This window comes from Anopheles coluzzii, chromosome 3 (genome assembly GCF_943734685.1).
Source record: "Anopheles coluzzii chromosome 3, AcolN3, whole genome shotgun sequence".
NCBI classification, from domain to species: domain Eukaryota; kingdom Metazoa; phylum Arthropoda; class Insecta; order Diptera; family Culicidae; genus Anopheles; species Anopheles coluzzii.
In genome coordinates this window covers 30,575,883-30,602,440 of record NC_064671.1, presented here as the reverse complement: position 1 = coordinate 30,602,440, position 26,558 = coordinate 30,575,883, and the positions used below count along the sequence as shown (strand labels likewise).

Below are 26,558 nucleotides of genomic sequence, written 5' to 3'. Positions count from 1 at the left end.
AGTGCTTATCAGTGAAATGGGACCTTAAAGGCGAAGAAAGTCAAACAGAATGACACGTCCGACAGTAAAAGCAGCAGCAGCAACAGCGGCCGGCGTGTGTCCGCTTCGCTTTCGAATTTATAATTCATTCCAACCGCTCTGCGGGACAAAAACCGGCAACTGGCGCGACTACGCGAAATCATGTCATGTCTCTGCGATTGCACTGCATTTATAAATCATATTTAAAACCATTCCCCCGACAAACAGGGACGTTTCTAACGTGTTGCCCTCTCTTACTTTGTACAGTGAATCGATAGTATTGATTTTGCTGGAGTATGTGGGACCATTTGGGTTGAACTGTTGGAGTTGCATATTGTAACACACATTGGCACAAAGATTACATGATGCTTTGATTCTTCGTCTAGGACGAACTGTAGTTGTGGGGGAAAAGGAAGGTTTCTTTCTTCATGAATCGTTTGCTTGCAGAGTCTGTGACTCAATACCCTTCCCCAATGTCCGGCGTGGCCAGTACACCAACCCGTCCACGCGTCAGCGCGATAACCTTTCGAGCCGTGACTGTAACAGCCAAGCTGTGAAATGGCATTCAACTCCAATCCTCTCTTGATTCCCCAGAGCCCAGAGACACAGCGTTGGACTTTCTTCACATTGCCAAAATATTTGAAATAAATGTTGCTCTGTGTGCGTTCGAGCGTGTGTCTCGAGTGTCCAGAACGCGATCGATTTGCATAAACCTGCGTAGGAATTCATTTTTCATTGGTTACGTGAATTGTTTTTTTCGCTTTCCAGGTTGTTCAACGGGCGCAGATTTATGCTGGCTTTGCGGTGTTGCTGCCGTCCCTGTTTGCCGGCAATGATGATGTCATCCAGCTGATTAGCGAGTGTTCTTTGACTGTGGTCGCGTTTTTTGTATATACCACAGGCCGCGGGTTTAGTTTGTAATATTTGCACGAGTGTGTCGTTTTTAGCCATTGTAAGGAGGTTCGTGGCGCTGGAACGGGAAAGGAAAAAGTGGGTAAAACTGGGTGTGGTGTGAATAAAAAGTGAGGGCTTTACAGGTTTAGTGAACACATTTGTAATATTGTATATTTAATTTGATAATACATTTGTAAACATATTTCCTTGAAATGTCTCTGGAATTACATGTCTTCTTCTTAAGTAAGGGTTTGGGGCAAGATCTGGTCCGATAATACAATCAGTTAACAATTCAACAAAACATCTTTATTGTACTTTATTCGATGTAACTAGCAAATTTACAACATTCGATGAGGTGAAGAAGCTTATTGACACAGTATTATGATTATAATTGTCTATTTACTATTGATTGTTAGCAAAGCCTTCAATGTGAATGCGGCGTGTATAACTCGTTTCTTAATTCTTATCTAAAACATACACCTGTAATTACTTACAAGGTCACAGTTGAGGCCAAGATCAACAATGCTGTATATAAATTCATACGAGTTTATTACTGTTGTAGGTGAGTCATTCGATCCAAATTCTATTGACCCAAATTCAAAAGTAAATGTTAAATTGTAAATATTGAAAACTGTCGAAATTGTGTTCAAAGTTGAAGTTCACACAATGAGTTCGATTGATCAGTTTTCCATAATTTGAAGGGATGAAGTAGCTACAATTTGAAAGAATAGTTTGTGAGGATTTAGACCAACAATAAGAGTGTATGAAACTATTTTCAGTGTGGTGGGCGGCACTTGAAAGTTGTGAAGACCGAGAGTTTTGTGTCTAATGTTCTCAAGGACACAGGTATTCCTCTCGTTGAGTTAATCTGTACTGATGCAAAACACTTAAAATAGCTATAATAGCTGTTTGTCTTTGTGAATAAAAATAAAAATATATGTTATTGTTCCAGTAACGATCTTCCTCATAAGGTAGTTCTCAACTCCGGAAAATATCAGTAAAGTGACTTCAATTTCTTCAATTGTACCATTTTCTGGAAAAGATTGCCGATCCCTTATTTTAGAGCGATCGGTTCGCACACATGATCGTCATCATTTTTTTATAGTTCCTTCCCATGTTTTTACATCGCTAAAAGATGAGTTGTTTGACCATGATGTCATAGATTAGCTCTCTTGGGGCCTGCACATTGCTTCAGCACAGCGCTGTGATACCCCGTGCTGTGCTGTTTGCCGTTTCTATTTCCGAATCCATCTGCTTCCTGATGTGTAAAATGCAGCGAAAATGTCCCGCGGGTGGGCGTTTTTACTGTCCAATAGTAAAAATAATAATAATAATGTAAATAATAACACTACAACCGAACATGTTCTTCCATCGTCCATCAGCTCATCTCACACCGCCTGTTTGAGCTATCAATTTGAGGTTCACATTGTGCACGTTTTTTTCTTTCAAACCCCGATTTTGCAATCGTTTGCAATTTGCTAATAGAACGGTTTCGGGCGCGCTTGTTCATGATCGTTTTGTACACAACATTTCGCAACCATGCGACAAATGTAAACAGGGTTATGTTGGCGAAATCATCACGCAAATGGCATTTTTGGGAGATTTTTGGGGAATTTTACAGGGATGACCAACCCCAGCTCCTCGCAACACTGACCAATCCTTTTTTAATTCGCCTGATGCGATATGGAATCACGCTGAGAACACGCAAAGGATAAAGGTGATCGTGTTGCGTGTGTATAGTTTCTGTTTAGGGGTTATGTAGAACTTCAGCTTGCATGATAACTTCACTTGCGAAACACGAGATACAGTGTGCTGTTGGCATTGGTGGTGAAGCCGATAATGTCCACCACTGTTAGCGGATGGAGATGGGTGGTAGATCGCAACGACTCGTCGCGAAAGCTGGTTAGGGGTTAGCTAATTAACCTAGCTGTGCATTAAAAGATACCTCGGAGATTGGATCTGAGGAAGCAGAAGAAGCAAAAAACCCCAGGTACAAACTTGGGCGGAAATTAGCGATTGGTAGGGAGGCACTTTTCCGTCGTGGTCTTGTCGGGGCTAGTGGTTCTCATTTCGCTCCTAATTACGCTAATGATATGCATGCATGCCGATAGTTCATCATCCATATGCCGGTCGCGTGCATGGAACGACGACAACCCTGTCCAGTGTGTCTGTGTTCCTCTGTCTCTGTCAGGGTTAATCCGTCATCCGTCAAAGCAGGTATTGAGGTAGCATCACCACCAACAACGTGTCATGTTTGCGTGATGTGTTCCGACCAGCCGGGGTGCTGGGTGGCATTGATATGGGAGATCGTTCTGTTCTAGCTGATAGCCTCCCCGTGAGCTTAGTGAAATAGCCATGAGAAGCATGGGAAATGGGAGTTTTAGCAGTTGAAGCTTACGTCACGATACGTCACAGTAATCTTAATCTGCCCGTGCAATATTGCTAATTAATGTGCTTCGAAGTTGGAGCTTTTCACTTTTCATCTTCATGTTTGTAAGATATTCAACAGTAGCACACGACTTTCCAACACCTTTTTTGCTATCTTCGCAAGGATAGTGTAACAAGCAATTTAATTGGATCTGGTGTAGCCAGCTTTCAGGGTAGGCATCTATCGTGCCCGGTAATTGTTATAAATATTCATACTTTAATTGAAAACGGAACGGAATTTCCTGGCTCTTCTCCGCACAACAGCCTGAGGGCTTCTGCGTGAAGTGATTAAAATAGTAGCAAAAAATAGCACACGAAACGAACGGCTAGTGTGTGTGTGTGCGTGTGTTGTTAGACCTCAAAGCTAAAGGTGGAGCCGGGCGCCCGACGCGCTATCAGGATGGCGTGATTTCACTTTCACCTGAACACTCCGAACAATGACCTTTGCCTTCTGGACGATGTTGAAGGAAGTTGTCCGTCCTTTGGACAGTTGCTTAGGCCTATGGTGAGGTAGTTGGTTGGCCATTTGGAAGTTAGGGTAGGATATACTTTGTTATTGCGATGAATATCATTTGTTGTTGAGATATCTTGTCTAATCCTTCTAATCCTTAAGCTTTTAATTACTTAATAAGCCTTTAATATTAAAAAAATACGGAAATGCATATGCTTTATTCCAATAAAACTGTTTCTAATTCTATTTCTATCTCCTTACTTTCAGAAGCCAGCTGAATGAGTGCGTACAGTTGATAGAAGGGGTAAACACCTTGCGACACACCTTCCCTCTCGGATATACCGCAACCGGAATCTTCCAACTCGTCCAGAATGGCGAACTACTTCCTGTGCCTTGTTGTTCAACGGTTGGTTCTGCCGCTCATTCTCGCAACATGTAAGTGTGCTATTCGGTGGTTAGCTCTAGGTGTGGCAGAAAGAAAACACAAAAAGTCGGAGAAATCGGGATTTTGGTGTTTTTGTGTAGGCATTTATCATTAAATTTAATTTACTGCCTTTACGGCAAACGAAGGCAGTACCACCCCACACTCACTGCCTGCCCAGGTCCGGGTGTCGTAACACTTTCTACCGACCAAACCGCGTCCTGGTCGCTCATTGTGCTGTGTTGTGAGGACACAATACAAAACGGGAATAGATGGCATGCGAAACAGATCCGGATATACCACGGTTTGATGTGGTAGTTTAGTTTGTGGCGTTGCTTCTTCAAACAAATCAGAACTAAAGGTAAAGGCGTAAGGGAAAGGGGAGGTAAATGCGTCCTATCAACGCATAAAAACACGCGGAAATGTAAACGGAAAGGTCAGGAAGTGGCCAACAAAAGCACCCCCGGGGGAGACACGGACGCTTGTTATTTGTTTTGGGGTAGGGAAAACTGTGAAGATTCCGGAGCCGCCCGTGATTTTGGACGATAAAGACGATAAGAATACCAAGAAGGATTGGCACGTTTTTCACCAGGTGGGTGTGACGAATGAATGCAACGAAAGGAAAATGATTAAAATGTCAGATAGAAGAACACCCTTTCCGCGCTTGTTTGTTGGAGGTCGTGATGGTGGGAAAAGAGAGGGCTTTATCATCGTTTTCGCCCATGGCATGACGTTACACCGGAAGGGGAAGTGATTCCAAATCCGGTGCTGAGCTGGCTGGCCGTCTGACTTGTGTGCTAGTGGGTTGGTTCTCCAAAGCTAGGTCATTGGCACGATGCGTGGGAAGTGCTGGCAGGTGTTTCAACGGGACTTTTCCCCGGTGATGGCTTAAAGACACCTATTGGAAGGAAAATCAATTCTGGTAGATTTCAGGATGATGAAAATGTGCTGCATTGGAGCATTCAAGGATTGGTAACTAAGTAGTTTCAAAATACAAAGAACTTTTTTATAAGTGTATGTCCATAAGGGACATATAAAGAATTGCGTAGAATACAATACGACCTTCGTCTTATTGTAACCATTTTGACGTCAAACTTCTTAAGGTTATATCCTCAAAAACTACCTCAACGAAGCTTTAATTTAGCCTTAGTCTGATAGTATGGTGACTCTATCTCGTATACGATGATATCAACATTTTGTTTCTTGCCTAGTCACAGGACACTTGTTTACTCTGACCAACCCACACTTTCGCCGGAAAGAGTGGATAGTAATCGGTGTATCAAACGGCATCGATTAGCTAAGAACGCCACTAGGGAATCACGCCACGTGGGGACGAACCCATTCTCACCTATTGTCAGGTTGGGTTTTTAGGTCGGGTGTTTATTATTTACCTTGCCAGCTATTTACTTACCAACCAATATCCTTCCTGCGCTGTGCGTGTTCACGGGTTCTCTCGGGTGTGAATGAATCGCTCGCTGACGTCAATCACCAGGATTTCCCGCACGGTGTGGCGTACCAAAAAGGACAAACAAAATCACCACCACCACCACCACCGTGTACCCCATGTGTGATCGGATTAGTGCTCCGATTCTGCTGTCCGGCGTGTGTCCGGTAGACTGGAGGTTTCAATTAGTTGCTGGAAGGATATATGGGATCCTTTTCGCCGCGATGCGTCTTTATGGTTAGAACGATGACTACGACTGACCCAATTTCCTCTGGCGCGTGTCGTCCTACCGAAACGGGACGAACTCCTGTGCCATTTCCTGTGCCAGCAGGTCAAGATTGCCCATGGTAGGCGAGGAGATACGATTTTCATTGACTTTGTTTTGCAAGGGGCTTTGGTTTATAGAGAAAAAACCCCAAAGGCGAGCACAGTGCCTGACCTTCCACTGCACGGGCGCTTTTCCCCTAATTGATAGTGTGCCGTCCCTTGGCGGTCGTAAAAGAGGTCAAAGGGGAGCGGGAACTGTGTTCCCATAATCGAGATATTTAGGACGCATTAGGACGTCCGTTCTTTTTGCTACCGATACGCGTAGCGTTCGTTTGCGGGATTTCGTGTCGTGTGATTAGTAAAGGTGTGCGTATCACTTTCAAAGCGCAGTGGTAGTACTACACGCCACAGCTTAAAAAGGACATAAATCATGCATTCAAACATTGCGATGACTTGTGTCCTGGTGGCCCCCTTGGTCGCAACGTTGAGCGGTGTTAGTACATCACGTCCCATTAGGGACGCAGTCTCCTTCGATGCTAGAAGAAGTGAGGAGGCCTCCCGTTGCTCGCTAACCTTTCGAAAGCGATAGGGAAGCAGCAGCTCCCCCCCCAGCCCGGTGGAACGGTAGCGTAATGTCAGCAACTCCCCCGGGGAGGCACAACTTGTATGCTAATTTTATTACACTCCCTCGGCAGGCTCTGGTCGGTCGGTCATTTGTATACCCCGTTAGTGCTCTGTGCCCCTAGTGGGGTGTACCTCTAGGATTTGTGGATTGCTTGATGTGGATGTGTTTTACACGGCAACTTCTGGGTTTCCGGGTGTGCTCTTTTTGGGTTTGCCGTCTACTTTTTTTTGCATGCTCAAACCGGGCATGCAGGCGTTAATGGAGAGGGCTACTTCCCGGTTGCACAAGGGAGTGTCCTTTTTGCACGTGGCGTTTCTTTGTTCCTGTGAGAATGCCCGGGGAGGGTTTTTGGGAACTGAGCCACTGGGGGGTAGTTTAAACCTTCTTTTTTTTTTCTAGAGCGTAACGTTACATGAGGCGTGAGGAATTTTGTGATCCTTACAACTTTGTTTTTTTTACGCCATCTTTTTAAAGCGTAGTAAAAAAAGTGTAGTTTCTGCATTTTGCGAATTCACAAAATTTCAGACAAAATCCTGGATTAAGTCTCAAATAACCGCATTGAAGTCTTCGGCATTAAAATCTGATTGAATGGAATACAATGGTAATTCCTATTACGAAGAAATTATCTTATCATAATCCCGCCACCGAGTAGCTTGTCCCTCTCGTCGTTATCTCTGGCGCTTCAATGCTGACCATTGTCAGTGTTTACTTTCGATTTGGTTGGGAAGGGTTATCGGTTGGTCCGTTTTATCAGCTAGATGTTTGATCGATACGGGACACGCTATTATGCAATTAGCACGTTGGCGGTAGCTGATAAAAGGAACAATTTTATGCGATAACATCAATAAAGTGGGCAGTAATTGCGCGACAGTTAACATATATCAAACAGTCAAGAAGTGGACCGTTCGTCATAAAATCTGATTGAATATTATTGCATCGTTTTACCATTGCAGGCGTGCTGATGAGACCGGTAGGACTGGCCATTCCATATTTGATATGCCTATTAGTAATACCGTACGTGCCTGTTGCCAACAAGAAAACTATCCAGGGTAAGTGGTCAGCGTTCATTCACCATCCCTGTTATCTGTTGAGTGATTTCGGCTTTCATGTTTTCCCGCGCAGGACCAACTGGACTTTTTATGAGGCTACTAATACTGTTTGTCGTGCTCGACCTGGCGGCTGTGATCGTGTTCCAGCTGATACTGATCTCCTTCCCGGGCAGCTCGGTCGAATCGTGCAGTCTGGGCGAGATCATACTGCGCCACATTGGGCTGGTGTCGTTCAATGGGCTCGGTGTCTGGATGGTGGTGTACTGGTTGGCCCCGGAAGCTATCCTGCTGGTCGGTGCAGTGACCGTGCACATCGTCCTGCGGAAGCTGACGGGCGTGATAGTGCCGAGGCGGAGGCGACGGAGGAGGGGTGCCGACGGTAACACGGCCGAAGATGACACCGAGCAGGGCGCTGACGCGGAAGGAGAAGGACCAGCGGCTGAGGCCGAGGAGAGCGAACTGCAGACGAGCCTGATCAGCCCGGAACGGTTGCCCTTCTTCACCACGCTGGGCGTACTGCTGTCGATGTGTATGCTGTGCGTGGTCGGCATCATACAACCGTCCGCGATTAGTGGCGTGTACTTTGTGGTGTTTCTCGGTGCTGCCTCCTGGTGGGGATGCTACAAGAAGCTAGATAGGTATGTGCAACGAATTGCTTGCTTTTGAGGACAGAACATATTGACAGGTTCTTGTGTTTCTTTATTGTTTTTCCCCCTTTTTCAACAGAGCGTTTGGAATAGTTTTAAAAATCGTGCTAGTAGTGCTAGTCATACACATCGTGCTGCTGCTAGCCTACCAGAACCCCTGGCCCCAGGAGGTGCTGTACTTTAACGATACGGCGGCGCGCGTACTCGCCCTGAAGCCGATCCTGAACTCGTCCTGCAATCTGGCGAACGGGACCGACATCCGGGACGTGCACTTCAACTCGGATCTCGACACGGACGTGTATCTGAATCCGATCTTCCTGCTGCTCTGCTACTACACGCTAACGATGACCTCATCGTTGCTGTTACGAACAAGAGTGAGTATTGTGTGGTGGGAAGTTTCTTTCATTCGGGACTTCTTCACAGGCTGTGGACACTAAACACTCACCTCGGATATGGTAGCATTGGTACTAAAAACAAAAATTTACTCAATCTCATTCTATTATTGCTAACCCGACCCTCTCACATTGGAATGTTGCTCATCGATGCTCGAACAAAAAACACCCTTTCCTTTAAACAACAATACCCTTTGCGTCGCACTATACTGCTAACTAATGGTTGTGTGATGATGAAATTTTCCTACAAACTTGCCCCTCGTACCTATTATTATTAAATTAATCGCTCACCTCCTTACTGCTGCCGTTTGCTCCTGCTACTGCCGCTGCTGCCGCTGCTGCTGCTGCTGCATGTAATGTTTAATGGTATTTCCTAAAACTAAATTAGAGCGATACTACAAAGGATAGAAAACGGTTGGATCTGTCCAGTCAGCTCGAGAACGGCATTAGGCTGCAAAATCAGATCTCCTTCCGCATGCAGCGCAAGAACATTCTGCGCAAAACGCTCACCAGCGATCGGTGGCGCGGTGCCGCCCGGAAGGTGAAAGTAAGCAGTAACTCTCTCCCCCCCTCCTTTCTGAAGTTTATCTGTGTGTTTTTGTTAGCTTGTTTGCTTCGAGATAATTGCAAGCGCGTTTGTTTGGAAGATTCAGTTGCGATTTGGTAGTTTAGTTTGCTCCTTTTTCCCTTCTGCAAAACAACCACCGATCGATTCAAATGCTTGCCAAGAAGATGGTAAAAGTGATATTGGCCTTAAACATTGCTCATTCCATTCCATTAATGCTAACATTTCGATTTTTAGTAAAACAACCGTAACGTAATCATGCTACAGCCAAAGTGTTGTTTTTCTATTGCTAACGACAACTTCTCTAACAGTGCTTTTTTCCTTTAGTGTATTTAAATTAACAATTTTACTTATTCTTTTACTACTTTTTCAATAATTTACTATTAAACATGTATTTTTTATTGTAAAATCAATTTACATTTACTTTTACTAACCTTTTCTTTGCTGAATTCAAATGCTGTGTTTTGATTTAGTGTGTTTTCTGTTCTTTCTTTTCCCTCTTTTTTCTCTCTTCCATTGCTCTGTGTTGCGATCCTAACATTTCGGAACGTTCCAACGATCTGATGATGAATTGTTGGCGTGGGATCTGTTATTTATTTCTTTACGGAAACTTTTCTTTAAATTTAAATATAATTGGCTGTGTTTTTCTTTGTTTGCAACTGCCACTTGTGCAATACTTTCGGCCAAAATTTCGCCAAAATCATCCATCATGCGCAATTATCATCCGCTCATTCACTCATCAAATCTCATCATGATCATCCTAACATAATTTGTGTGCGACCGTGTGTGTGTGTGTGGTACGGACGGGTACTGGCTGTGGGTGATCGGTACTATAAACACACGCAAACATATACACACCACCCCTCCACCAGTCTCAAAGCAACGGTCCGAGTGCTCGGGGATACTATACCTACGGTAGGTCGACGACGTACGGCAGAGGCAACAGCACCATAAATACCGACATTCCGGACGAGCGGACACCCGTACGTATTCGATTTGCATGCATTTGTTGTTTACCCCACCTCGCCCTTTCTCTAACCCCACTCCCTTTTAGTGCGATAAGTATGTAAGTTCTGCGAAACCGTTTCCGGTCACGTGCTCTCCACTTCTTTAGTGATTGGTGGTAACTTCTCTCTTTTTCAAAATTTTCTTCCTCACCATCTTTTTACTACGAGTTTAGCTTAAAATTTCTTCTTATCTTTTGTGCTGTGTTGTAACCGAATGTGTGTGTGCGTAATGTTCGCTGTAACATATCATGCGTGTTGTAAATATGAAATATACTTGACATCTTCCTTTTGCCCAGCTTTTAATCGCTTTTCATTTTTCTTCAATTTGCAGCTGATGCGCCGCGGAACGCATAGAATTCGAGATGCGTCGGCGAACGATGGCAAAGATTGTGCTCAAACCGATCAAATAGCGTTAGAAAGCTTAGGTAAGTGTTACAAAACTGTGCAAAAACACACAAGAACACCTACGAAATGCACCATCAACCAGCATCATAGCAAAGAGTAAAGTAAAAACGTTTACGCGCTCATAAAGACAACCATTTAATCGCTAGCCATCATCACATTACCTGCACTCATCGAAGCTTTTGAGTCACTGATTGATTGCTCATTGAAATTCTGCCAGCGTGTACTATACTTAACCAAGTTTTTATTCTTCATTTTTCCTCCATTTTCTTTCATTTTGTCTCTTTCTTTTTTTTTTTGTTCTGTTAATTGGCAATGAAATGTGTAACCGTCTCGCGAATGCTTTTTCCGTGCCTCCGCACCCACAAAAATACACAAACACCAAACCCTTACTATGTAAACCCCACTGTTGTCTGCCTCTCTGCCTATGAATGTGTATGATGTGCGTCTGTGTAAATATGGTCCCGTATTTGTGCTCGGTGATGGAAAACCAAACGACAACAAAACTGAAACGCTGGCGACGATTGCAATTGCACCAACTCGCACCGATGCATCGCACCATCGCGCGAATGCGCAAATTGTACAAACTGCAAAACTTACGAATGCGTGAACTTCCTCTCCACACTGTTTAATATCTTCGTCCGATCACACGGCACACCGAACACTACTAAAGAAACGAATAAAACCATTTCAGAAGAGGAGGAACCTTCGAGCTTCTTCGAGCAGGCGCTGCTGGCCATACGGAATGTGGCTTCCTATATTTATAAGAATAGTTACATCTTTACCAATGTCATAATGATGGTAAGTGAGGGAAATTCGGGATGGTTCTGAGGTCATGAAATAATAATGGCTTTGATCTTTCCAGGTTTGGAGCATCATGTACCATAGTTGGTTAACGTTTGTGCTGCTGCTGTGGGCTAACCTGATCTGGATCTTACCGAACCATCGGAAGAACATGCTGAACTCCAGCCCGTTCCTGGTAATATACGCGGAAGTGCTACTGATCGCTCAGTTTCTTTACGGGATGAACCTAACCGAAGCAGAGCTTCCAACGGTCGTAGAGGTAGATACTCTTAACATTAGGAAATCTTCGCTACTCTATTTATAAAATTCCCATTTCCCTTTTCCAATTTATCACAGGGTTCCGGGATCAATCTGGAGCAACTAGGGTTTGTACGACGCACCGAGTATCCGATCGTGCCACTCCTCGTAAAGTCACTCTTTACCACGATGTTCTGGATCTCGCTGCGCCAGCTGATCCAGGAGAAGCAGACGGAGCGTCGCGAATCGATGATCGCCAATATGGCGGCTCCGCTGCAGCTACCGGTTGGGGCAGCGACGACCGCTGCCACAGGGCCACCGTCCGCGACGGAACGACTGCCCGAGAAGAAGTCGTCCGCGATCGTCGATCGAATGGCGAAATTTTTCCGCTCCTTCATGATCAAATTTTGGATCTGGGTAGTTGCCCTAACACTCTTCCTGTCCGCCATCATTGGCAACCGGATGACCGTGTTCCGGATCGTGTACATGGTGCTGTTCCTGTGCTTTTTACTTTCCTTCCAGGTATGGAAAGAAATTGAGTATTTGAGCGTTGGAATGTAATTACTTATGATGTTAATATCTTTTAACAGTTTTCATTCAGTGTGTGGCGGAGAGTAATGTTTACGTTCTGGATTACCGTCATCCTGTACTCGATGGCCATCTTGATCTTGGTGTATCTGCATCAGTTCGAGCAGTTTCCGCGGTATTGGGCGGCTATAGGCATATCAAAAGAGTTGTATGTATTGTTTTTTTGGGTTTCGATGCATTCAAATCCTCTAACATACCTTCAAATATCAAATATCTTTGCAGGCAAGAAGATATAGGATTGGAAATATTTAAAACGGGTCAACTATTCCTACACTTGGTTAACCCAACGTTAGTCGTCATCATTACCGTCATTCAGCTGCACTATTGTCACGACAGGTTTTTGATCATTAGCGAAATCCCATCCATGTAAGTAGAAGGTAGTAGGAAGTTAAAGAATTTAATGCATACTTATGATTGTTATTGTTTGTTTTGTAGCCAAACCGAAACAGAACAGTCGGACGAGGAAGACAAGCAAGAACCCGTGGCGCCTGCCACCGATGGACCCGCTTACGGTACGTTTACGAACGCCGATAATGGAGCGATAATGGACTCGACAGAAGCTGTTCCATCTGCTACCGACACGACCGTGGGACAGAAAGCCGATGCTCAACCCGCTCGGGAGAAGCTCCCGCTCGAAGAGGATGACGATGATGAGGAACAAATCGAGAAGATTGAAGATTTTCGCTTCCGGAAGCTATCCAGACAGGAGATTACCGGGTTCGCCCGAAAAGCCTGGAAGATGGCACTCGATCTGTTGGAGCTAACGTGGCTGTTCTTCGAAATTCACTTGCTTAAGATCGTGCTGATCGTGGCGTTCTCGCTGAGCGTCAACTCGGTCAACTTCCTGCACCTGCTGTACGTGGTGCTTTCCGTGTTCACGGTAAAGGCCCACACGTCCGGCAAGGATTCGCTCACGTACATCTACCAGATCCGCATAACGCGCATCATGTCGCTGTTTTCCGCCATAATGCTCATCATCACCATGATCTATCAGGTGAAGTACATCAAGGAGGGCGACTTCCAGAGCGAATGTCCCAACATTGACGCGAACACCACGCTGATGGACATGAACAATGCTAAGTGGATAGGGATGCGCAAAACGGGCTCGGGCGAAACGCTGTCCGATCTGTTGCGCCCGTACCTGGTGTACATTCTGCTAGTGACCGTGCATCAGGTGATCATTCTGCGCCAAACGATACACCGCATGCGGCTGGGACGTTCGCCCAAGACGCCGTCGCTAATGTTCCCGAACATCGTGCGGGCCGACGCGGACAAGGATATACCGCGCATGATCAAGTACCTGTTTAACTACGGGTACTACAAGTTCGGCATTGAGATATCGCTCGTCGCGCTGATCGTGGTGGTGGGCAACCGGATGGACGTGCTGTCCATTTTCTACGCCATCTGGCTGGCGGTCATGTTTCACATGACGCGCGACGGCCTGCAGCGGCTGTGGAGATGGCTGACGTGGTTCATCGTGGCCGTCATCCCGATCCAGTACGTGCTGTTCGTGGGGCTGCCACCGTTCGCGTGCGTCAACTATCCGTGGTTCGTGCCGCAGCTGGACCACTTCCGCATCTGGGCGATGCTGCCGGAAAATTCGTACGAGTTCCGCAGCTTCGCCAACAAGATGGTGTCGGACTTTGTGCTGCTAATGTTTCTGTGCCGGCAGACGGTGGTGTTTCGGTTGGAGCGGGAGCCACCGCGCCGATTTGGCGGCGGTAGCAATCAGTCGGTGCTGGGCGATTTCCAAAAGCTGGACGAGGGCAACTTCCAGAACCCAACGCCGGACTTCATCACGAAGGTGCGCAACTGGTTGGATATGCTGAAGCGGACGCTGTTTCTGGTGTCGTTCTGGTTCACGCTGGCGGTAGTGTTTCTGTCCGGATCGAGCCGGGTGAACCTGTTTTCGATCGGTTACCTTATCGGGGCGTTCTTTTTCCTCTGGCAAGGGACGGACTTTTATCTCCATTCGATCGAGTATATCTTGAAGCGGTACGCAGTGCTTAACGGTCAATCTAAATTGGTTTATTAAGTGTCTCTTTCTGTTCTTCACATTAGATGGAACATTCTCATATGCTACAATGTGTTCGTCATCGGTGCCAAAGCGTTTCTGCAGCTGTTCGGCTGTCTGTTCCTGGAGCAGCTGGTTAACAACAACTGCTGGGTAATGCAACTGTTCGGTATGAACTGTCTGTCCTCAGCACTTCCACCCCTCCCACCCGGTACGGTAGATCCGGGCGAGCAGTGCAACATACCACCTGCTTCCGATGCCGGACTGTTCTGGGACGGGATGTGTTTCGCCTTTCTACTGCTGCAGCGGCGCCTCTTCTCAAGCCATTACTTCTGTCACATCATCAACGAATCGAAAGCGAGCAAATACTTGGCATCGAGGTACATTGAAGATAAGTTTAATGCTATCCTTCATTCAATTAACATAAAATTTGTACTTTTCTAGGGGTGCCGAGCTCATCGAGGAGTTGCGTATCAAGGAAAGTGCCCAGGAGGCGGAACGCGAACGGCAAATACTGGAGAAGATCAAAGCCAAGATGGATCGCATCAAAGCGACGCAGCAGAAAATACTGGAGGCAGTGCAGGACCCGGCTACGCATGCCATAGGTAACATTTTTCAGACCCCGAACCGTGTGTTTGTACCGTTTGGTGGCCACGTGCCACGACTACTCCTCTTCCTATCTTTCCCAAAACGTATAGCAGCTATATTCGTTTTTGGTTTGCGTGTCCACCAGTACGGCAACGAAGTGTTGGCTTGTCCCACAATTTGCAATTCGAATTGTTGCATTGTTGTTTCGCGTTCTGTCAAGCGGCTGAGTCTCCGCTCAGTCTAGGAATCATTTAAAAGCGAGTTTGAATTTTGAAGATCGCTGCCTCGTTTCGTTTGTTTTGTGATGGAAGATAATTCTTGTGCAACGTTTAAATATGATCACAAGTTTTTGTCAATTTTAAAGTGAACCAAACTCAAAAACACACCGATGTAAGTATTTATGTTTTAAGTTATTTTATTTTATCTTTACTAATCGTACCTAAGATGGGTTGGTTTGGTTCACTGAGTTTGGTTTTGGATCACAAACTGCCGGACGGACTCTAGCGCGCCTTTTACAAACATCCTGTGCATTGTAGTGTGTTATTGCACCAATCTATCTGCAGCCGGTATTGTAGCGTAGTTTGCTTCCGAACACACACACAAAATCACTCTCTAGTAGCACACTTTTGTTGTGTGAATGCAACTATGTAGACTTTGGTGATGCAAAACTGAGTTGTGTAGTTGAACGAATTGTTATCGACAAAAAACGCTAACCGAAGGGGGCACTGTGGTTGTTTGGGCTGGGTGTGGTTTTCTTTCTTTCGATTCTTTACTGCTGCTGCTGCTGCTGCTGCTTATACTCTTTCACTACCGGAAGATGCCGAACGGCGTCAGCTACCGCAGACTCACAGTATGTCATCCTACACAGGCTACCACACGCCGATAGAGGACGAGCTGGCAGCAAACTCTATGTTCATCGAGGGCGAGGGTCTGTCGGACATGCCGTCGGACAATGGTGGACTGACGGTTGGGCGAGGCTCGTACCAAACGCAGGTTTGTTTAGTGGTTAAGCGCTCGAAGCATGCAAACAGATTGCAAAAGGGCATTGGATAATGAGTAAGTCCAGTGCGAGCTATCGGATATCTGCATGCCCGTTCCGATTGGTAGTACTAACAAGAGGTGACCAAGAGATGATCAACTATCCGTACTTCTTATTTTCGTAAAACCGTAGATACCCTCGCCAAGCTCCGCGCTGATGACAGTGTCGCTGGATGCTTATCTGGACCCGCAGCGAATGTCCTTCGACTCACCGAACGATTTGATGGCGCGTGTGTGCAGCCCCGACGATACGTTCCCCGTCTTTTCGCCGCCACCGTTTGAAAAGGATCCGAGGGAGCCTTTAAGCTCGGCAGCAGCACCGTACGTGGCCACCACTACCGCGAACACCCTTATGCCACCGCCAAAAACGGCCCTGCAGACGCGTCAGCATCGTCGACAGTCGAGCTTGAATGCTGTCTCGTGGCCAGCGAACAATGAGCTTACTGTCAGCCCGAAGGCGCAACATCGAGCCGTGCCAAGTGGCAACATCAACATCCCAACAGAAGTAATCCTTTTGCTTCGGATCGTACTGATTTGCTAGTGTAGTGGGAAAGTCCTTTCCCTTCATTAAGAACTATTTCACATAAGATAGCTAGAACAAGCGTTAGAACGAACGTTAATGAATTTCACTCGATTTTAGGACCCAACAACCGAACAGCAACCTTCCCAATCACCGCGTTCGCCTCGCTCACCTCGATCGGCTACGTTCGCGCCGAATCAACCGCGCCATCGGCGCCTGTCAAGCATGGGATCCGGGTCCGGCCTGCCGGACGAGCTGACCGCTGGCGGCGACGCAATCGGGGCACGCCGTCGCTCGAGCTTCCTGGTGTCGCTGTTCGTGGACGAGGACAATACTACGCGGTACGACGAGGTCACGACGACCGCGAACGGTGGCCCCACCTCTCGGCGACGGTCGCGCTCGCGCAGCTACTGGGGCCCGGTCGGCGAGGCCGGTCTGCGGGACTCGATCCGCTCGGCCCGGTCGCGGTCGCCCGTCTCGCACCACGAGTGTAATTATTCCTTTTGCCATCACTACCATTGTTTTCTTTCCAATTCGATTTTTTGTCGCTGTTTGTCGTTTGTGTCGTCTCTTTTAAAATTACTTTTCTTTAATTTGTGCTCTCTCCACAACCTACCTTAGCGCTAGCAAATAAATCAACGTTTGCTTGCGTGTTACGATGTTGCGCCAATGTCACTCACACGTGCAGCTGCTTTCGTCCTTTCTTAGCCAGCACCCGTGTATGTATTTAATAGCACACCCAAAAAACACACACACAAAAGCGCACTAAAGTGTATAACAGCATCATCGTGAAAGATTAAACGCTCGAAGGTAAGGTAAGAATGTGCTGCAGTGTAGTGCAACAAGGAGAGTTAGTCAGCAAACAGCAATAATTGTAAATATCGTAACAAATAAAGCTCAGTTTCTGTCTTGTGTTGTGGTTTACTTTTTCTCGATATCGTTTAGTATAAGCTGTCAATAAGTTTATAATAAAATGCCAAGTGATAACCGTCAGCGGAACTGCAGCATGGTGCCCAAAAACTCGCGGTTCCAATGTTCTAATAACAACAACCTTGTACATACGATAACAGCAAGGCAGAGTAAATAGCTTTCCTTTCCGTTCATTTATGTCCGTTTACTACAGTAAATTACAGGAACTGTTTCGCTCGTCGTTTCATTGCATCACACTACTAAAGCGTTACCTCATCCAAAAAGTTACTAAGGAAAAGCCACACTAAGGACTGTAGTAACGTCTGGCCGTCTTCCTTCACTAAACGCACGTTATCCCAGTGTTGCACTCATTGTGACCGTTCGATGTTGTCCAAACTCTCTTCCAAGCTTCTGTTTTTTTCTTTCTTCCATGCCCTCTGTTTCAATCCTTGGTTTTGTTTTCTCTCTCTCTCCCTTATTATAGATACAGTCGACCATAGGTCGAGCTTGAAGCGCAAAATATCGGAACACAGGCCAACGGGTAATGCGGGCGTGGCGTGGCGTATCATCGTCGTGATGCACCACCCGCCAAGCCTGTAGTTTTAGTTTTTCCCTTCATCTACTCTTTGTTGTCCAAAACCCACCACAATCATTGTTAGAGAGCATTCGTATATCCACCTCCCTTTTTCTTTGTTGTGCGTTGGAGTAAACTTTGTAGTAGTTGCTGCTGTTGCTGCTGCTGAATGCACTCGGTTGCGCACTCTCTCCCAGAAGCGCCTGATTTTGCTTGTTGGTTTAACGTTACGTTAACTTTTGCCTCCGATCCGATCGATACGGTCGATACGGGGTGGGCGTAGGTCTGGGACCAGCCTGGTGGGATTGCAAGCCGTGGCTTTTAGTCCATGCCGTACTAATACTACACTCACACTACTGGGAGAGAGATATAACACGTCACTGTTTAGTGTACCGATTGGGAGTCATCTGTACTGTAGTCATTTGTGACTAAAACACTTGCGAAGGGTGTGTGGTGGGTACCCCTTTGTTATGGCTGTCACCTGGTTGGCGTAATGTTCCTAATTTCGTGTTCTTGTACTGTGGACTAGGCGGGGGAATGCTTGGTATACATGCGTGTCGCGCTTTCTGACAACTCTGTCACTAACAACACATGGTCGGTCGGTGGACTTATGCTTCTCCTAACCGCTTCTACATCGCCGCCATCGTACTACTAACCCCAACTGGCTAGAGAAAGATGCACATTGGTACTTGTTTCACGCAGTTTGGAGCTCATAACTTATGCTCAACTTCAGTATAATTCTGCAAAAGCCCTGGTTTTATAATTCTGGAAAATTGGCTTAAAGATTCTTGGAACTTCAAAGGTTTCCCTTCTGATGTCTTCTCCCTTTATGTTTTGTTTTATGTCACATTTTGCACTTCGAACAATTGGCAAACACTACTTCCCAAATAACCCAAAAATCCTTTTTCATCACAAAGGACCTGCACAGTTTACGTTGTATTTTCTGATTGGCATATTCCTGTATTGGTTTTTATTGGTTCGTACGGTTCACACTTTTGTAGCACCTTCCTGTTGTTTGAACTTTGCAAATTCCGAAATGATTAAATTTTACTTTGATATGGTACACTACTCTCCTACGGTTTACAAAGGTATAGGTACAAAGCTAAGTGGTTGAAAGCGTAACATTCACTTCTTTCAAATTCAAACGCCTTAGTACAATGCACCCAAACCCAAAGATCCCGAAGGGGGAATAACAACCATTCGCGTGGATCTTTGATTTGTTCCATACACAAAAATGAGTTTTAGAAACTAAATGCTTTCTCTGTTACTTGGGATATTGTTGTTCACTGTGCGGTTGTGATATAACTCCACGCTAATCGGTTCCCTACCCTGTGCTTCTTTCAGCCATTCGATCCGGTGATTATTACATGTTTGAGGATGTGGAGCAAGAGTTCGAGCTGGATCTGATGGAACCGCACGAGTACGACGATGAGTTGGACGAAAGATCCCAGAAAGATCAACGGCTGCGGCGAAGACTAACGCTCGGAAGGGTAAGTGTTTGCTTGGAAGGTTTGGAAGAAGTGTTTTCAATTGGTTCCAAAATTTCATTTAAAGATTTTATTTAGAAAAGGATGTTTTTTTTTATTCAGTTTTGGATGATATTGTTGCGTTATCTGTTATGTCGTTATTTTTCCACTCACAGTTTAATATTGTGCACTTTATGTATATGTTTTGTGCCGTTCGTTCCCTGTCTGTTATATCTCTCTGTTATGCGATATGGACAACGGATTACAGCCTGTTTAATTTAATTATCTATGTTCATTAGCACTGACGATTGCAACAAAAAAGGCCTGTCTGTCTAAAATTATTTCTTTTTGTTCTAATTTTTGCGTTATGACAATGTTGCACTTCACGTTATCTACACCATTGCCTGAACCTACCTCTGCACAACTGTATGCACCACTGAAATCTACCGCGGATATGCATCTATGTTCCTGTTTGTCCGTTCAAAACGATTCCAAAAAAAAAAAAAAACACTTCCCCTGTGGTTCGTGCCTCTTGCTGTGTGCATCCTTTAATCACGGCTCGTGTTCACCGCAACTTGCAAACCTCTGCACCGTGTGCTGTACCTGCCTGCCGCCAATACCAACCACAGTTGGCCGCCCAACTGCGCAAGCAAAGGCAGCAGGAAGTGTACGAGCTTGCGTACGGCAAGCGCGATGCTAACGAACCCGATGATGACGATGATGACGACGACACTAATGCGGCGGTCGATCAGCCTCTTACGCTAGCGTCCAGCGATCTGCCGGCGGAGGAGGATCCGGCCCAGCCACCGGCACTGCGGCGACGGCGCCTCTCGTCACCGGTCGTACTGAGGCGCGACCATCCGACGCACACTGACCATCGCGGCACAGACGACCGAACGGCTGCACTGGAACGGTCCGCTCTTTCCGAACCTTTACCACCAATAGAGGCACAGTATCCACCACCACCACCACAACCACTACCAACACTACCACAGACTGCTCATTCAGTGAGTTTTGCGTTTTTTGATTTTCTGTTTCGAGTTTCTGTTTGTTCTTTGCGCCGTTGTTTGAAACTCATATGCGCTGTTGTTGTTTAATGCTGCTAGAATCATCGATCCATTGGTGTGTGTGTGTGTGTGTTTTCATTGTGTTTTTCTAGTCGCTTTGTAATTGTTGTGTTTTCATGTAGGCTTTTCCCATTATGTTTTGCATCATTTTTATTTTACTTCATAAGCTCTTTGTTACAGCTGTTTTCATAAATTTCATCGAAATATTATTTATTGTTATAACTTTCTTTATTTCTTCTGTTCGTTTGCTTCATTTTTGAGCTTATTCGTTTCATACTTATTATTATTTAATTTGTTTAATTTGCAAACATAGTTTAATATTCTTTAATCTTCTATTTTCATTCTTTTAACGTTGCACGATTGTTCGTTTATGCAGTTAGTCCTTTGTTCTTTTGTTAGACAATTTCACAAATCAGTATAATATTCAATCATCTCTAAACGTTGTCGTTTCATCCTCATTGGCCTCATCATCATCGACTCTACCTCGTTTTGATTACTCCTACCATTGTGCATTTTGGGGCTTGTTCTACGTTTCCTTCTAGACCTGTTACCATTCTGTGCGTTCCCGGGATCTTCTATTTTCCTTCACGACTAATGCGAGCTTATTTGTGTCCATAAGAATAAGCTGTGAAATGAGTAGACTACGGCACTGAGACTGTACTTTAGTTTGCACAAGTCGCTATCGCCTCACCATATCCCATTTTGTTGCAAATGCTTCTTTTCTGCCAAAATATCAGCCACCCAAAATGTTGTCTTGTGAGCTTCGCATCAAATGCGCCAAATTCAGGGTTAAATGTGCAACTTCTAATGCCCCCGCCGTGTGCGTGTTACTTATTTTAGGGTACTCGGCTACGCAAGCCTACTGCTCTGGATGCTCCGGATGCTCAAACGGCCGGCCCAAGCAAGGAACTGCACGCCCAACACTCAATAACGGACGAGGAGGTACGCCTGCTAAGCGACGAGGAGGATGAGGTGGAAGGCCGCAAGGAGGCAGACGTCGCCGAGGAGAAGAAGAGCAAGTTTTCCCTGTCCGGACTGGCGCTAATACCGGCCTTCTTGGCGGGTGTCGTCGGTTCGGTGACGCTAAGGTTACACCGTGCGTCACGCAACTATCGGTACGTGATGCGCGTGCTGACCCGTGAAAAGCAGGTGCTGAAGGAGACGCCCGGCTTTGGTGTTGGGGTGCGTGATAAGGACGGCGTGTGGACGCACTACATCTCGCGATCGGGCAGGTAGGTTGAAGGCGAAGGCACGACTGTGCCAAACACAACACAGGAATGTAAAAAAACAATACTAGTGCTCGCATAGATAGTACACACCAACGCGGACGATCTCTGTTGGTTTGTAAATAACTTGATTGGTGACGGGTACCACCTCAATGTAACAAAACTAACGTCTGTTTGTGTGTGTATATGTTCTTTTAGAAACAGGCTTCAGCTACTAGAGATAGTGAGCAAACTAGTAGTATGTCCCGCATTGCATCTGTTCTGTTTTTGTCCCCAACTCCCTTGCCCCGTACTAGCTATTATGATTTCACATTTAACAACCCCACCTTCGTTCAATTTTGTGCAGTAGTACCTCACCCAAGCCCGAAGAATCGCCTCCACCGTCCGGCGGCACGGTACGGTCGGGCGGTTCTAGTATCGACGGCGGCGGTAGTCTGTCGTCCCGTACCGGATCACTCGCCTCGCTCAGTAGACAATTGCACAGTAGTAACATTAACGACAACACCGACTACGAGCGGGACTATGCGGAAGCGGAACAGCCGGCATCGGCCGTGCCTTCATCGCCGGCCGTAACGTTCACGGTGTCGGAGGTGCAGCCCGACACGGCGACGGAAAGCGACGCGAAAGCTAACACGATACGCGATCTGCAGGTGTACACTGGTGCAGAGCGGCAGCCGGTGGATGATGGGTAATACTGAACTACTAAACACTTCACATGTACTTTGCACTACAACACAACTGACTTCAATTCAGAGGCACACTCAGCGTGTGATCGTGGTACGATCACGTTACAGGGAGAAGAAATAGGAACCTCGAATCAACACGTGACTGTCCTGACGGGTACAAACTATCAACCGGTCTAACAGTGATGAAGCGAAGATGATTTTGTATTTTGCACTGTTTAAGAGTTTGATTAATGCTTTAGGCGCTAGATAGAACAGACCGTAGAAGCGTTAACATAGTTTGTACATTCACCACAGATCAAAACTTGCACATATTGTACATACTTTTTTTGAAGCTTTTTTAGTGATTGTATCCATTTTTGCTGAGGTCTTTAGATTGTCATAAGACCGGCTTTAGGCTGTCTTAAGAGGGTCTTAAATCGTCAGTAGACCGTCCGTAGACTGTCTTTAGATCGTCTTTAGATGGCCTGTAGCCCGTCGTTAGACTGTCTTTAGATCGTCTTTAGATCATCTGTAAACCGTCGTTAGACTGTCTTTAGATCGTCTTTAGATGGTCTGTAGTCTGTCTTTAGATCGTCTTTAGATGGTCTGTAGACCGTTCTTAGACTGTCTTTAGATCGTCTTTAGATCGTCTGTAGACCGTCCTTTAGACTGTCTTTATAACGTCTTTAGATTATCTTTATGTCGTCTTTAGATCGTCTTAAGATCGTCTTTAGACCGTCTGTAGACCGTTTCTCTACTATGCCTTTTCTCTTACTGAGATGATTAATGAAATTGCCCTTGTCATGTTTGCGTTTCGTTCAGACTGCATACAGTGAGTGGATTGGGAGCAGCTCTAGCAATGATCAGTCGTAAAGATCCACTCAGGGAAGAGTAAGTATCGTTGGTGGTGTGCTCTTCAATTGCACTAGCTGAGTTGAGGACTCGTATCAATCGTACCCAGCCGTTTGTGCCCTCACTGGGCTGAAGAGATTGATCCTCGCCAAGCACTTAGTATTGTTGTGGTAGTTGCTTAACCTTCATATACTATACACTTTTGTGTTACTTGGGTTTTGTTGTTGTATTATTTAACATAATAAATTTTGTGGTATAATTTGATGAAATTGTTTTTTAAAATCTCATATGTTTTTGGGTTATGTTAACCTTTGACCACACACAAACACACACCATCGATAGAATCGAATCGTATTACCAACACCGTAGGCGCAGTACTAGCTTACTACCCGAGATACTCATCTCGGCCCCGTCGGCCGAACGCGGTCTGGACGAGGATGGGATACCGTACCGCTACTATTCCAATGATACACTGGACAGGTACAGTTCCCTGATTCTCTTTCCGCAACAACAAGCAACCAAAAAGAGCTACAAATGTGCAAACGTGTGCTCGCACTACGACACAGCATCGAATAAGATTTGCCTTTATTTTTCTCGTCACCGGATATTCACGCATACACAATCCACTATAATACACAATTTACAGTGCCCGTTTTACACACAATTCTCACAATGCTCCCCCAAAAATCAATTTGATGCACAAAAGCACCTTGTTTGTCCATGCGGAATTCTTTGTGCAATGTATTCACTAAGTGTGTGAGTGTGCGAAAGGATGGTAAATATTTCTATAATACTGGACTTAGACATTAAACATTGGACTAACGGTGTAGTAGTAGTAGTAGCATGCAAAATACCTATAGATGGGAAATAACGATTTTATAATCACAAATAACTACCATTAATGGCATGCCAAGTATAGAAATATTTAATCAATATCCATTTTCAGTGTGAAATTTTGTCTATTATTGTGATATTTACGTCTAAAAAGAACAACATTCTGATGTTAAATGTTCCCTACTCAACAGCAAAACCGACGGCAGCTCAACCGAAGCCGTCAAGCGTACGCTGGACGAGGTGAGCTCCGAAGAGGACTTCTCATCGCGCAAACATTCCGTGCTGTTCGAGCTGTTCCAGGCGGCCTGGTACGCGATCATGTCGCACACCGACTTCATTTGCTACTTTGTAGTATTCCTGAACCAGGTGAGTCTGTTTATTTGAATAGCAAAATTTCGAAGAGCACAACATATTACATCATTTTCTCATTTTAGGTTAACTCAGCCAGCCTGCTGTCACTACCACTTCCCCTGCTGGTAACGCTCTGGGGTACGCTGACCTTCCCCCGGCCGGCACAAACCTTCTGGACGATGCTGATCGCCTACACGCAGATGGTCGTGCTGGTGAAGTGTATCGGGCAGTTTGAGATGTTCTGGTGGAACCAAACGCCGATCCCTTCGAACCAACCGTTCCATGTGGCGCGGCTGTTCGGTATCGAGCGCAAGGATGGCTACGCAACGTACGATCTGATCCTGCTGCTGATGCTGTACTGCCATCGGTTCATTCTAAAGTCGCTGGGGCTGTGGAAATCGGACCCAACGGAAGAGCCGGCCCTGTCCGAGGGGCTGTACCAGGTCGATCCGAACGACGAACGTGCCAAGGCTCTGATGGCTTTGGCAGAGGAAAATGAGAAGAAGTAAGATTAAGATTGAGTGTGTTTGAGATGATTTTTAAATTTAAAATGTTTTCTATTAATTTTTCTACGATCAAGAAAACATCGCCGAGAGTATTTGAAAAACTTAAAAAAAGCACTCGAACAAGCAAAATATCGCCCACTGATGGATGTTAGAAACGATCGAAAAGGTTCCCTATTTCGTGCTGTTATTTCGGCCACTTGCAGTTGTATTTAACGTTTGTTTTCTTTTACGTTTAAAGTTCGAAGATCACGAAGAGAAACGGTGATAATATTTCTCAAAAGTCACACCTCCTTCATACGAAAACTAGTTTCAAACGAAAGTGCTCGAATGCTTATACCGCAGTTGCTCGAAAAAATGCCTCTCAGTGTAGCTCAGTTTTTTATTACTGAAGATCTATTCGGGTATTGATGTTTAAATGTTCCGAATTGCTAAGTTGGTTGTAGTTAACTAATTATTTAATTATTTTATTCTTTTTTCATTTCTTTTGATGTATTCTCCCCCTTCGCAGGCGTGAAACGTTGGAAATACGTCCACCGGAAGAGTTGACTGGACTGTCGATGGTGAAGATCAACGAAAAGGCGGGCACGATCGTCGAGGAACCGATTGGAGAGGAATCAAACGTGCTCTGCGTATCGATACACCCAGAGCCGACCAAGAAGTACTTCCCGCAGATAGCGAAGGAAGCATTCCTGCGCTACTCGGCCGCCCTGAAGGCGTTCTTCGTGCAGCTGCTCGATCGACAGTCGCGCAAAACGACCGACGTGTACGGGTACATGTTTTTGTGCGATTTCATCAACTTCTTCGTCATTCTGTTCGGCTTTTCGTCCTTCGGGGTAGGTTAATCGAACAATTAATCGTATTGCAAGATGATTAACCGCATTTGCTTCGCGTTTCCGCGCAGACACAAGACGGCGATGGTGGCGTACTGTCGTACTTTGAGGAAAACCGCGTGCCCGTCACCTTCCTGCTGATGCTGATCATACAGTTCTTCCTGATCGTGGTCGACCGGGCACTGTATCTGCGCAAAAACATTCAAGGGAAAATCATCTTCCAGTTCATACTGATCATCGGGCTGCACGTGTGGATGTTCTTCGTGCTGCCCGCGACGACCGAGCGCAACTTTAATGCGACCACGCCGCCCGTCCTGTACTACATGATCAAGTGTTTCTATCTGCTGTTTTCGGCGTACCAGATACGGTGCGGCTATCCGGCCCGCATTTTGGGCAACTTCCTTACGAAGGGCTTCACGATGGCTAACTTCTCCGGGTTCAAGCTGTTTATGACGGTACCGTTCCTGTTCGAGCTGCGCACGCTGATGGACTGGATCTGGACGGACACGTCGATGACACTGTTCGATTGGCTCAAGATGGAGGACATCTTTTCGAACGTGTATCAGCTGAAGTGTATGCGGCAGCTGGAGGAAGATTTGCCGGCACCGCGCGGCCAGAAGAAGGGCGCAATGGTGAAGTATCTGATGGGGGGTGGCATGATGTTGGGCATAATATTTCTCATTTGGTTCCCGCTGGCCCTGTTTGCGTTTAGCAATGCGGTCGGTCAGCCGAACATTCCGCACGACGTGTCGGTGGAGCTGCGCATCGGGACGTACGAGCCGGTGTATGCGATGAGTGCACAGAACAATAGCATTTATGGGTAAGAGTGTGTGATTATGGTTCAATGGTGAATGTATTTATTATTTTTTTTTTTTCGTTT

The 26,558-nt window shown here is 45.8% G+C and overlaps 1 protein-coding gene across 4 annotated transcripts in view; it reads left to right on the top strand.

The window, feature by feature from the left end:
* Positions 1 to 26,558, top strand: part of LOC120958175 (piezo-type mechanosensitive ion channel component) — a 38,716-nt gene that overhangs the window by 10,209 nt on the left and 1,949 nt on the right. The window contains exons 3-30 of one of the 4 annotated variants that reach the window (XM_040380783.2): positions 4,058 to 4,225; positions 7,501 to 7,596; positions 7,670 to 8,234; positions 8,323 to 8,617; positions 9,024 to 9,182; positions 10,539 to 10,632; positions 11,283 to 11,410; positions 11,475 to 11,672; positions 11,750 to 12,172; positions 12,241 to 12,386; positions 12,461 to 12,604; positions 12,674 to 14,233; positions 14,300 to 14,632; positions 14,697 to 14,857; positions 15,709 to 15,833; positions 16,012 to 16,383; positions 16,519 to 16,888; positions 17,792 to 17,848; positions 19,226 to 19,371; positions 19,977 to 20,354; positions 21,255 to 21,646; positions 21,987 to 22,328; positions 23,128 to 23,196; positions 23,500 to 23,637; positions 24,183 to 24,357; positions 24,426 to 24,847; positions 25,357 to 25,681; positions 25,750 to 26,498. In XM_040380783.2, the coding sequence (XP_040236717.2) occupies positions 4,162 to 4,225; positions 7,501 to 7,596; positions 7,670 to 8,234; positions 8,323 to 8,617; positions 9,024 to 9,182; positions 10,539 to 10,632; positions 11,283 to 11,410; positions 11,475 to 11,672; positions 11,750 to 12,172; positions 12,241 to 12,386; positions 12,461 to 12,604; positions 12,674 to 14,233; positions 14,300 to 14,632; positions 14,697 to 14,857; positions 15,709 to 15,833; positions 16,012 to 16,383; positions 16,519 to 16,888; positions 17,792 to 17,848; positions 19,226 to 19,371; positions 19,977 to 20,354; positions 21,255 to 21,646; positions 21,987 to 22,328; positions 23,128 to 23,196; positions 23,500 to 23,637; positions 24,183 to 24,357; positions 24,426 to 24,847; positions 25,357 to 25,681; positions 25,750 to 26,498 (8,426 nt within the window). In that variant the 5' untranslated portion in view covers positions 4,058 to 4,161. Of the gene's footprint in view, positions 1 to 4,057; positions 4,226 to 7,500; positions 7,597 to 7,669; positions 8,235 to 8,322; positions 8,618 to 9,023; positions 9,183 to 10,538; positions 10,633 to 11,282; positions 11,411 to 11,474; positions 11,673 to 11,749; positions 12,173 to 12,240; positions 12,387 to 12,460; positions 12,605 to 12,673; positions 14,234 to 14,299; positions 14,633 to 14,696; positions 14,858 to 15,657; positions 15,834 to 16,011; positions 16,384 to 16,518; positions 16,889 to 17,791; positions 17,849 to 19,225; positions 19,372 to 19,976; positions 20,355 to 21,254; positions 21,647 to 21,986; positions 22,329 to 23,127; positions 23,197 to 23,499; positions 23,638 to 24,182; positions 24,358 to 24,425; positions 24,848 to 25,356; positions 25,682 to 25,749; positions 26,499 to 26,558 lie in introns of all 4 variants that reach the window. The other 3 variants (XM_049608711.1, XM_049608712.1, XM_049608713.1) reach the window with 3 other exon arrangements.